At 42.4% G+C, this 13131-nt stretch overlaps 1 protein-coding gene across 1 annotated transcript in view; it reads left to right on the top strand.

Annotated features, from left to right (window-relative positions):
• The window catches only part of LOC104950645 (low-density lipoprotein receptor-related protein 5-like), a 28752-nt gene that overhangs the window by 13620 nt on the left and 2001 nt on the right, over window positions 1-13131 (top strand). Inside the window, exons 5-11 of the mRNA XM_010777190.1 lie at window positions 2183-2388; window positions 2494-2684; window positions 4536-4745; window positions 4867-4992; window positions 5390-5626; window positions 11320-11430; window positions 11528-11761. Coding sequence (XP_010775492.1) covers window positions 2183-2388; window positions 2494-2684; window positions 4536-4745; window positions 4867-4992; window positions 5390-5626; window positions 11320-11430; window positions 11528-11761 — 1315 coding nt within the window. The remainder of the gene's footprint in view (window positions 1-2182; window positions 2389-2493; window positions 2685-4535; window positions 4746-4866; window positions 4993-5389; window positions 5627-11319; window positions 11431-11527; window positions 11762-13131) is intronic.

Below are 13131 nucleotides of genomic sequence, written 5' to 3'. Positions count from 1 at the left end.
CCGACGAACAACACACGAAACCCCGCCCCCCCGACTGGCCCTTTCGAGCGACAGGTTCATTCGCGGTGCCCTACCGAATTCCCTGTCACCCTTTCGCCGACGGGGCGCCCCCCAGGCCACGTGTGCAGATACACACAGACACACACACAAAAGTAGTCAAAAGTTGCTGCACCAGGTATCCTCGGCCCCTCATCCTCCCGACACACAACACATTAACTCATATGCATACAATGCAATAACCCATTTAAATACACATTCAGTGTCGCCCACAAAGAAGACCAACACGCTGACTAGCTTCCCTAGCCCCACGATGGGGTGGAAGACTAAAGCCCCCTAACTGAATAGCCCTCGACCTGAACGTACTCCTTAGGCTCTTGGGCACAAAGGAGGGGTTCGGCCTGAGTGTCGCCCCGCTCTTGTCACCCCGGATCAACAAGCAACTCGGGTGCACCGATAGAGAGGTTAACTCGGACACTCTCTTGCCTGACATAAAGGCAAGTAGCAATGCTGTTTTCCACGACAGTGCTTTCAGGGAAGAGAGCTCCAGAGGCTCAAATGGTTCTGTGACCAGAGCCTCGAGCATCAACGGCAGGTCCCACTGCTGGGGGAGCTGTGCACTACAGGGCGAAGCCTCCTGACCCCCTGTAAAAACCGTGACATCAGTGGCTGATTAAAGGCTGACCTGCCGTCAAATCCCTCATGGCAAGACGAGATGGCTGCTGCATACACTTTCACTGTGGAATGAGCAAGCCCTCTGTCCACCAGTAACTGTAAGCAGGATAAAATAGAGCCTAACTCACAAGATAGGGGCTCTATTCTCCGCTCCTCACACCATCGCTGGAATCCTAGCCACTTCGGCCTGTAACAGGCTGTGGTGGATCCCGCTCTAGCTGCCTGGATAGACTGAATAACACTGTCACACAATCCACCCTGTCTCAGCCTGTCCCTCTCAGGAGCCAAGCCTGTGGCTCGCCGGATGCAACGGGCCGTAAAACCCCTGCCGAAGGTGGCTTACTGGCCTCGGTGGCAGCGGTGGGGGGAAGCGGTAGGCCCACACGCTCCGCCGCCAGGGTCATCACCGCCGGAAAGTCCAGACGCACAGACCTGTGTGCTGGACCCTCCTGGCCGCCGGACCCGAAAGGACCAGACAACGAGGCGTCCTCATTGTCCTTCCTCCTCCGTGCACCTAGCCACCCGGCCTCTCGGGAGGGTGAACACAAATGGCACCTCGTCATCCTGTTCACCCATCTCCACCACCTCGAGGTTCACCCAGGAAAGAAAAAAAAAATGATCGCAACGATGTCGGCGGCTTAGCCGAGGGATCATCCGGCAAGCGCTGCAGGCCGGCAACTGGCTTAGGCCGTCTTCGGCGTGGTCCGGCCCCAGGCACTGGAAACACAGGCGGTGCGGATCAGCCCCCGCGATTTGGCCAGGGCATGTCGGACAAGTCCGGTGTTCGAGGAGTGGTTCCATGCTCTTTCTCTTTCTTTTTCTCGTCTATGCTCAGGTTGTTCACTCCTGCTCGCTGAAGAGAAAAGGATGACAGTCAGGAGGAGGCCTCCTTTTATACGGTGAGATGCTCGCGCATTCAGGTAGGCCCGCCCCGGGGCCGGCTACGTTTATAGAAGTCTCAGTGGATGAATGCTTGCATGATATGATCAAGGAGTAGTACCCAGAGCCCAGTAGAGGGTGGAGCCTGTGAGAGATATAACACTTCCATTTGGAGAAATGTGCGGAAACAATGCAAATATAAAAACANCTCTCCCGAGTCCGTAAGGATCACGGGGAGAGCGCAAGTGCCCCATGTCCCACACTCAGACACGCTTACCTCGTGAAGAGCGTGTATGGACTATGACGTGGAGGGCTCCCCCTCCTGCCCTAAAGCAGGGGGAAAGAGTCCTCCAGCCCCTTATGGGCCCAGTGCGCGCCACAGGGAGGGGGTCAGATGCCCACTGACCCACAGCCCCCCCTCCCTCCTCACTTTGGGTACTGCACGTTGTGATGTGCACTCAGCTAAACGGCAAGCAAATCATGTTTTGTCTGAAAGAAACATAACCCTAAACAGCTTCATAGAAAAATGAAGTAGATGCAGTTTAATAGATTATCTTCACTTTAAGACAGAGCCTGCCCAAACTCACAACGAGTCAGATGTTGAACTTGTGTCCTCGCTGTGTGTCTCCAGTCTTCCATGATCGTGAGCAGCAGTGTTCAGCCAGCGGACAACCAGCTCCATGACCTGAGCCTGGACCCCTACAGCCGCCACATCTACTGGTCCTGTGAGACCACCAACACCATCAACGTCCAGAGGATGGACGGCCACACGGTGGGCGTGGTCCTGAAGGACGACACCGACAAACCCCGGGCCATCGTGGTCAACGCTGAGAAAGGGTGAGCTTATATGTGTTGGTTTACAAAGATAAAACAAAATGAATGCATCTAATGGGGGATTTGAAATGTATTACTGTGAACTAACTTGTGTGCACCCCCCTGCAGGTACATGTATTTCACCACAGTGCAGGACCGCTCGGCTAAGATCGAAGGAGCCTCTCTGGACGGCACGGAGAGAGAGTCTCTGTTCACCACCGGACTCATCAGGCCAGTGGCTCTTGCTCTGGACAACAAAATGGGAAAACTGTTTTGGGTCGACGCAGACCTCAAACGCATCGAGAGCAGCGACCTGACAGGTAACCATCAACAGAAAAAATCCAATAAAGTAAATAAATATTAGCATGTTAATGCACCGATACAATGACTTAAGTGAAGCACTCCCAAAAATGATGAATATTTACACAGTATGACAAGCAAGGGACAATACAGTATGTTTACATGCGCATACTCAATTACATTTAAAAAAATGTTTTAAATAAGATGAAATATGTAAAAAAGTGAAGTAATATGCAGCGAGAACGGGTGTTTTTTGCCACAGCTTCCTTCTACCAATTAATATGACGGCACAATCAATGACTGATCAAGGTGTCCTTAGCAGCGGTCTGCTAACAAAAAAGAGCAGACACTGAATGTCCAAATTGACCAATCACAATTAAGTGTTCAACCAAGCCATGTGATGAACTGAGAGATGGATCCGATGTACAATTTTAAAGATGAATAAACAATTATATCGCAATAATGATATGAAAAAACATAGGTTACATGTATTGAGCCATTTAAATAAATCTTATGTCACTTTAACAGGTCGGTCTCATGTCTAAATAAGCACCTTTAGAAACAATGAGGCTAGCAAGCTTACATAGTCCATCCAATGAATCAACAGCATCAATCACTATCAGTTAGATTACAAAAAATCATTTAAATAAAGTGAAGAAAGATATTTGTATATAGTTTGACACTGTTTGTAACTTTAGTAGACTGTCAGCTGTCTGTTACAGTTCAAACACATTTTTTCTGTTATAGGATTTAGATGCAGGTACGACTGAAATGAAAAGACCACACTCCCATGGTTTATTCATAGACACACGCAGCTACATTGCAAACAAAACTAGAGATTTAGTGAAGCCAGGCCTCAAACAGATCGATAGTATTTGTTGAGTTGAGACCAAGGGACACAGAGGCACTGCAGCACTGCATTGCGGGTGAAAAGTATTCTGTTGGTGACACTGTTCATGTAACAAAACCTCTGTATTTATTTACTTGGCTTATCCAACCACAGCCATAGAAATCCAAACAGTATATGTTAGCAATAAGAAATGTCAATACAAAAATGTGAGAGATGTATTTGTGGTTGGAATCATTGGGCCTCATTCAAGAACATGTTTGTGTTGTTCTCTCAACCATCTTACTGTTTCTATGAGGTTTGCTCTCACTGCGTTCTCCCTTGTTGTTAATAACTCAACATGAAGCAGTAGAAAATCAAAAAGCAAGTTGAGCAGTGTCAGCAGAGATAGTGGTGTGCAACTGCTGACTGTTTGTCATCAGAGCAGCGCTGTGGTTTCACATTAAGTTGAAGGGTAATTCAACTTCTTTCTAAGGCAAAGCTGTCCACTAAATGAAAGCTGGTCAAGAGGATGAGATACATATTAGACAAGAGAGAATCACAGCCTACATTAGGGGATATTTCAATTTCTGTGCAACTGAGGAGGATGCTTCACACATGCATAAAGAATATACAAATACAAATATATATATATATTCAAATATAATATATAATATCTCAAATATGCAAGGAGATATTACAAAATCATTAAAAAAACTCTCAGTTATTTTGCCAGACAGTATGACAGAATGTTTGTTTTGCATTGCGCTTGTTTAATGTTTTTATGATTTATTTAATCTAATTTGTTTAAACAAATAGGTCTCCATCGTCAGAGGGCACTGACATGTTTCTTTTTCATACGCAAAATGATCCGCTTTGTGCGTAACTTCATCATAATTAAAAAAACATATATAATTTAAAAGATCCTTATCAATAATATTAGTATAGTTTAAAACAAATAGCAGAAGTATTCTTTTTTATTTTTATTTAATTGAATTGGTGGAATTATTTTCTTATTCTAATGACATCGTTCCATCTACTGCAGGAGCCAATCGCATCGTCCTGCAGGACTCCAACATCCTGCAGCCGACGGGGGTTACTGTGCTGGGAGACCACCTGTACTGGATCGACCGGCAGCAGCAGATGATCGAGAGGGTGGACAAACTGACCGGAGAAGGGCGCACGCGCATTCAGGGCCGCATCTCCTACCTGACCTCCATCCATGCTGTGGAGGAGATGGACCCACATGAGTTTGGTACGGACCCCCATCGCTTACTCACATTTACAAAATAATTGATTGATTGACTGTTTTAGTGGGGCTTTGTTCAGGTTGTGTTTTGGCAGGAAAGTTTGTAATGACTTCTTCCTCTCTCCAGCATCCCACCCATGTTCTCGCGATAACGGCGGCTGTTCTCACATCTGCATCGCTAAGGGAGACGGCACCCCCCGCTGCTCCTGTCCCATGCACCTGGTGTTACTGCAGGACCTGCTGCACTGTGGAGGTGAGACACAAAGACACCCTCAGCATTATCGTGCAGTCCATACCAGGGTCGCTCCACATTCTCTTTCCTTTGTGCTGAAATCATTCTGATGTTGACACATAAAGTCCCAAGGCTCGCCAGTGTCCAGTCCGGGAGGGGGATAATGTCCTCATTAAGGAGATACTCTTCGTGTACATGAAAATAAACAGCAGAGATGGATAAAAGCCTGTGTAATGAGCAACTATGTGGTAAATTGTAAATGGACCTCATTTATATAGCACTTTTCCAGTCTTTCCGACACTATCTCCTGAAGTGTTTGTTTAAGGCCCAACCCAAACTACTTCCTGTCCCCTCTGCCTGTCTGACTGTAGAGGGATCTCTGTAGCCTCATAATATGTCCCCTCTCTCTCTCTGTCAGAGCCCCCCACCTGCTCCACAGAGCAGTTCACCTGCTCCACAGGAGAGATCGACTGCATCCCCATGGCCTGGCGCTGCGACGGCTTCTCAGAGTGTGACGACAGCAGCGACGAGGAGAGCTGCCCCGTCTGCTCCTCCCATCAGTTCCAGTGTGACAAAGGAGGCTGCATCGACGCTCAGAGGCGCTGCAACGGGGAACCTGACTGTGCCGACCACTCTGATGAGCACGACTGTGAGAGTAGGTTCACACCAGGACACACTGGAACTGAGAATGTTAGCTCAGTAATCGTTCATCCATAAAGTGTTTTTTTCACTAATACATATAAATAAAGTTTAGAATCAGCATTTTTTTTTAAGTGTTCCTTAAGACACTCTTATAATAACCATAGAATAATTGGGCCCAATACTAAAAATGCTCCTTTAGTGCAACTTGTTTCCTTACTTTTATAAAAACAGCTGCATATTATTTGTACTGTTTACTTTTTGTTTATAGTAAGTCCAGTTATACATTTTTGGGAGAGCACTATAAGTACATGTTTATACATTACAATATAGTTAATAAAATGTACAATCCATGTTTTTAATATGACACCGTTAGCAATCACTAAGCAAAGGCTGCAGGATTTTGAAAAAAATTACTTATGATTGCAATTGCAACCCTCGGTAAACTAATTTCAGGTACATAATAATATATGCATACATAGCCACAGGCACAGTTCAAATGTACTTTATAATACATAAATAATTTTTTAGCAACCTTTTGAAATGTACTTGAGAAGGTTCCTGAATGATGTGGACCGGTAAAGAGTTCCAGCTGACCATGGCTCTGTACATGACTGTTTTCTGTCCCATATTTGATTTAGATTTGGGTAATACAAACCTTCCTTCTATTGTATGTCGTGTTTGATAGTTATGTTGTGCATATTGCGCTATAAACCTTTGTGATAATATATCTGGTGAGTGAGTAATATTTCTGACAAAATGTAACAAAATATAATTTGACCTCTGTCTGACAGCTTAACCATTTCAGTGTCTCCAGCATTCCAGTTACTCTGGTTCTGTAGGAGCACTGCAGTGCACATCGTGCTGCCTTATTTTGTGCTACTTTTAGTTTGTTTAAGTATTTTTCAGCAGCACTAGACCATATAACCAAACAATAATCAAGCTGCGACAGAACCAAAGCATCCAAAACTTGTCTACTGACATCCATTGGCAAATATTTTACAATTATTTTTACAAGTGACACACCCCTTCCCATTTTACATACAACATTATCAATTTGTTTAGACCAAGATAATTTATGATCCAGGGTTATACCTAGCAATTTTGTCTCTTTGACCTGTTCAATTTGAATATGGTTTAAATGTAGTTGCAATTTCGGTTCACCTTTTAACTGATGATTTGATCCTATTAATAAAAAAATTGTTTTTCCCGCATTAAGTACCAACTTATTATTTATGACCCACTCTGATATCAGTAGTAGATCTTTATTCATAACATTTGTCAACTCTCTTGTAGTTGATGCTGCATAATATTGAGTCATCTGCATACATTACAATTTTAGCTTTTTCTAACACTAATGGTAGGTCATTTGTAAAAATAGAAAGTAAAAGTGGTCCCAAACAACTACCCTGGGGTGCTCCACAAGTGACTGTTTTCATATTTGAGAGACTTCCATTAAAAAAATCAGTTTGACTTCGATTTGTCAGGTAACTTTCTAACCACCCCAGTGTTTTCCAAAATTAAAACCATATTGTTCCAGCTTGTGTAACAACAAAGAATGGTCAATGACATCAAAAGCAGAACTAAAATCAAGTTTAGGTGTATTTTTAAAGATTTACGTAGGAACCAATAAGCTTGTTGCTGAGTGTCAGAAGTCAGAGAGGATTGACAGATGGACTAAGACATTGTTGATTATGGTCTTTTCATTGGACAATAAGAAAAATAATGAATAAAGCCAACCTCATCGTATAAAGAACAAAGCTGATGGTTTTAAATGCTTTAGTCTGTTGATGAATATCAAAATTCATACATATAGATATTCTCATTCTTCATGCTCCTTATAAGGTAAAACATAATTATCTAAAATGTATGTCTGACACTAGGATCTTAAAACACTACATGTGACTGGCAAATGCAATTACAGTGACTTACCATATACTCCCGAATGAGATGTCCATCATCCTCACCAAGGTGGATGCAAAGTGCCTTGAGGATTGCTTCCCTTTTAAGGTTAACATCACTTGTTGCCTGTGTAAAAAAATTACAATTATTAAAATATTTCTAAATACATCAATAATAACAAAATTGTCTATGAATTGTAGAAGATTTACAACCTGTAGTAACCTAAATATACAATATAATATATACAATGACTTCATTATACATGTAAATAGACTGCCCTAACTAAAGTATGTTAAAGAATTGTGACTTAAATGTATTACAATGTCAGAGGTCTGAATGTGTTGAAAAATTCTACTCACCCAGGGACTTTTCACCAAGAGCAATGCTCTGTTCTTCACAGTTCACACCTGGAATCTGCCTAGTACAACCACAGTCTGATCTGTTGGCCACTGAGGATTAAGTGACTTGCTCAAGGCAGGTTCTGCTTTTTCACTTTCCCCACCCGGGGATTGAATTTGCACCTTTCCAGTCACAAGCGTGCTTCTCTAACCAGTATGCCACTATTGCCTTATTAAGATCCGATTTCCTTAGAAATGTGTCTTGCATTCTTGCACTTGGCAAGTAATCCAGGCTGTTGTGAGGCAAATGGGGCTCTATACGGTATTAGACAGGTACATTTCATAAAATTGCTCCACAGAGTATATGAAAATGTGTATAAAACAGTGTATACACACATTTAGTGGAAAAGTTGTTATGCGCTGGAATTCAGCATGTATCTGTTATGCAAAAATAAAACGACAGAAGACAAAGGGCACATTCAGACATTGGTGTAATGATATTTTGTATCTACTATATAATTAAAGGATAGATTCTAATTTTGACCTCCTGGTTAACCAAGTCCTTGATAAGATGTGTATTGGTGTCCAGTGTGTTCTAACCAGTATTTCTATTAATCTAAGGTAATTGCAAGGAATCAGAACTAGACCTGTAAGCTGTATGGTTGTTTAAACCTTGCTAATACTTTTTTTAATTGACAATGGGTAAAATGTTGAGGTATAAAGTGAAAAACCCAATTCCAGCAGCAGCTGTTTTCTTCAGACAATCAAACAGACAGTTAGAGAATAGCAGGTGAAGAAAGCAGAACATTGAGCCAAATACTTTACTAAGGAGTTGGTGGAAAGCATAAACAGAGCTAAAAGACAGTGAATATTAAACTTATCAGATGGACAGAAACACCATTTCAAATGTATGATCATGTTGCTCTGTATCAGCTCGATGTGTACAGTAAATAGGCATTTCAACATACATTCACCATGTGAAATATATAACTTACCTCATCAATATGGAGTATTGTGGGTAAGGTTCTGTTCCCCATCACACCAACATCAGATAGCAAAACCTGCAATAAAAATAAAGATAAGCAGAAATTAAAACTAATAATAATGGTAAATGAAAAAAGGTAATTGATTGCCAATGATTACTAACTTGTGTTAGGCCAATGACTCATAATCCTACAAACTCCTTTGTGACAAACAATGTAACGTCTTTTTTTTTTAAATAGAGTCAAAACATGACTGGATGTGGTGCACTTTTGCTAAATGTTTAGACAAATTGCTTGTGTGCCCTNNNTTCCGAAGCTCTCACGCTCTGTTCAGAAGTAAAATACTTTTTCCCAGAACTCTGATTCGCTGTATTGGACCCGACCAGAAGTGAATCCAACAAGTAAGAACACCGAGGGGAGTGAGCAGCCGACACAACTCCTCCCCACGGACTCTCTGATTCGCTTAGGAGTGAAATCAACCAATTAGAGATTTGGGGGGGCGGAGCAGCCGACACAACTCTGCCCCCAAATATGTCTATGAATACTGATGTTTATTCATGCACGATGCCCCCTGTTTCTGACTGGCTGGTCCCGATATCTGTATCGCACGGCAGTAGAACTGGGAGTCCAGAGTACTCTGTAAACTGTATTGGAGTTTTTTACCATTAAAATCAGATTATTGTTATAACTTTTATGCCGGTGTTTTGAACTCCTTCTCTTATTAATGTGACCAGGCTCATCTAACGGACGGCGCGGAGCGGAGGTGGGCTTTAAGCCACCACCACTGTGTTTGCTCCAACAATCGTCAGAAACTCCAACACCTCCTCATCACTCCACCGCTCCCATGTATTATTTTGTGTTGCCATAAGTTAGTCAGAAATTGTTAATGTGGCCGACACACCCACAAACCTTTTCTCCCCAGGAAAGTACTGTCTCTAGCAGGACGGTCTGTTTATCGGTACTTGAGACATTTAAAAAATACATGTCATATGTACTATTGCTACTTTAACATTATATTACAGTCTTAGTTTCGCCAACACCGTTTATAATATGCAATAAGACAAAATGCGTCTATGATGTATTTTCGATCTTTCCAATCCAGACGAGAGAGATCTCTCCCCGCCTGTGTGCGAGGGGGCGGGGCAGTTTTTACACACGCGGCTGCTACATGGATGCAACACACACACACTCACACACACGGTGGAGAGAGAACGAAGCGCTCCGAGGTGTGGTTAAATGTTACCCGTCTTGAGGTGGACAATGCTCTTTGCCAAAAGTGAGAAATCATTTATTGCTTTTTGCTATAGAATATAATTATTTATTGTCATTATACATGTACAATGAAAGAATTAAGAAAAGCTTCTCCCTTTTTAAAAGGTTCCATCAAGTGAGTATGTAAGGGCACACAAGCAATTTGTCTAAACATTTAGCAAAAATGCACCACATCCAGTCATATTTAGGCTCTGTTTTAAAAAAAAAAAAAAAAACGTTACATTGTNTCGCAAATCGAATCGCAATATCTGTCAGAAAAATCGCAATTAGATTATTTCCCCAAATCGTGCAGCCCTAGTACCTTCCCCTTCAAAAGTGTCATTTTTTGAAGGGGAAGGTACTAGGGCTGCACGATTTGGGGAAATAATCTAATTGCGATTTTTCTGACAGATATTGCGATTCGATTTGCGATATTTGTTTTTAAGCGACCCAACGGATGTTTATTGTAAAATGCGGCCATAACTCCGGCTAGGAAGGTCGTATCAACGTACTCCCGTCTCTAGCACCCCCGCAGCCCGAGCTACAAGTGAAAGAACTAAACTTACATGAAACTTCCGTTGGGTTGCTTTAAAGTCAAGCTTCAGTTTAAGATTCACCCTGTAATAGATGTAAAACATGTGATGGAGCATTACTAACCTGACTCAGATGGTTTGTTTCACCAAACCATCTAGGAGAGCTCCATTGGAAGCCATTTGGAAAAGTATTTCAAAAATACTTGGCAGGTGATTGGATCTATCTGTCTATCACCTTCTATCATGGGCCACTTCTGATTGGTTAACAATGACTGGTACATGTGGAGCACAGCACTTCTGATTGGTGTGGATGACTGACACACAAGAAGAACAAAACTGCATCATTTAAAATCGCGATTTCGATTTAAAATCGATTAATCGTTCAGCCCTAATCTGTACCAAGGATTTTTTATGAAGTCTGTGGAATACCGTTTGTAGACAGGACTTCCCTGCAGCTCCAGAACACTTTATTTAGATATTTTCACATTTGCCAAAAATTACTTAATGCGATTTAGATAGCATTATTAAATATTGCGATTCTGATAACATTTAAATTAGCTTGCAGCCCTACTGGATATATAAATGATTAATGATATAACTGTTGATGAAATGGAGCTGGAGGCTTTTCTCCAACACGTTGCCGTATAAGACCTTTTCATGAGTCAAAACTGACGTAGATCTCCTGATGTGTTCCTCCTGCAGCCATCTGCCCTCCTAACCAGTTCCGCTGCGGAGACAACCAGTGCATCACGAAGAAGCAGCAGTGTGACAACTACTCTGACTGCCCCGACGGCTCCGACGAGCTCGCCTGTGGTAAACACATCAACATACTCATACAAAGTATTATAGTGTTAACACTTGTGTATTGTTTCTGTCCCTAACTCTGTCTCTTTGGTTCTGCTCCCTGTAGAGTATGTGTCTCCTCCCTCCGTCCCTAACACAGGGCCCAACACCATCGGCCCGGTCATCGCCATCATCCTGCTGGTCTTTGTAATCGGGGGAGCCTATTTTGTCTGCCAGCGGGTGGTGTGTCGACGCTACAAGGGCCCCAGTGGAACTTTCCCTCATGAGTACATCAGTGGGACGCCCCATGTGCCACTCAATTTCATCGCACCCAGCAGCTCGCAGCATGGCACCTTCCAAGGTGAGATCAGAGCCAGAGCAGCAGTGATGGTGTTTTTTATTTTCTACCACACAATGATATAACTTCAGTTCTAACATTGCTCTCAAAACGAACACTAGGCTTCTACGATAGCTTACGATTGAGTGGTGCAGTGATTACAGATGTGTAGACCAGGATGTTAGCTAACAGGAAGTTAGCATTGCATGGGGTACATACACAAAAATAAATGGTATTTTTCGATTGGACTTCGGAAAATTGCAGAAAAATTATATCTGTGGCAAACACACATTTATGACACTTGCAGGACTTGTTCAGCATGATAATCTCCAGGTGTGTCACCACCACTAAACTAAAGGTGGCTAATGTTCATTATTATCATGCTTATTGTAGCTCCTAATAGAGTGGTGCAGGGATGACGTATTATTTTGGCCGACCCGGAAGTAAGCTGCGCATGGATTCCCATGACAAAAAAGCAATGGGATTTCTCCATAGGCTTTTGGAAAATAGCTGGAAATAAGGTCTGTGGAAAACGAATCTGTTTGATAAATGCACGTTTTGTTCAGCCGGATAATATCCACATGTCGACCCTACTTTTATACTTTTCAAATCATAAATCTAATGGCCAGAAGCAAAATGCTAACATTATGCTCTAAAGGAACTACAGCAGGGTCGCACGACTTCACCATCACGCCAACTTAAGATCCATATTCAAAAATACAGATTCTAAATGGTACAAGTTGAAGTGTTTGTTTGAACAGTTTGCAAGAGCGCAGGTACTTGCTTTCAAGCAGAACAGGGCAAACAAACTTAGCGGGAGTGTTTACGTGTTCGGCGTAATGACGTACAACGGCCTCAACAACTTCTGTAGTCCTATTCAGCCACTTGGTAACAACCATCGTTTTTCAGACACCTAAACTCTTAAAAAATCCCCAGTGGGGTCACTGCTGATGGATTTAATGTCGTAGAACAAAACGTGATCCGTCTCTTAAACCACAGACCTTATATGGAGAAATCCCATTGGCTCTCAGACGAGGGAAGCGGAAGTGGTGAAATGCTAACTCACTTCCAGGTTTTAGGACTCGTCACTGCACCACTGTATGACGCCATAACAGTTCAACTCTATCTCACAATTTGATATCCTATAATTCATTCATAGCATTCTATTTCCATGTAAATTACTGCTTTATTTTATTGCTATTTAACTATATTGTATTATGGTGTCCTTAAAGATTTTTTGTTTTATATTAGATTTCTTGTTTTATATTTTATGTATGCACCATGACATCAAGTCAAATTCCTCGTATGTGTGAACCTACCTGGCAATAAACCTGTTTCTGATTTCTGATTCTGATTCAGATTGTATAATCTCTGAACATCAACAGGTCGTGCAG

The sequence above is a fragment of the Notothenia coriiceps genome, unplaced genomic scaffold (genome assembly GCF_000735185.1).
Source record: "Notothenia coriiceps isolate Sejong01 unplaced genomic scaffold, NC01 NC01_scaffold00017857, whole genome shotgun sequence".
Lineage (NCBI taxonomy): Eukaryota > Metazoa > Chordata > Actinopteri > Perciformes > Nototheniidae > Notothenia > Notothenia coriiceps.
Note: the sequence above shows the minus strand (reverse complement) of the source record. Positions and strands in the feature narration are given on the sequence as shown.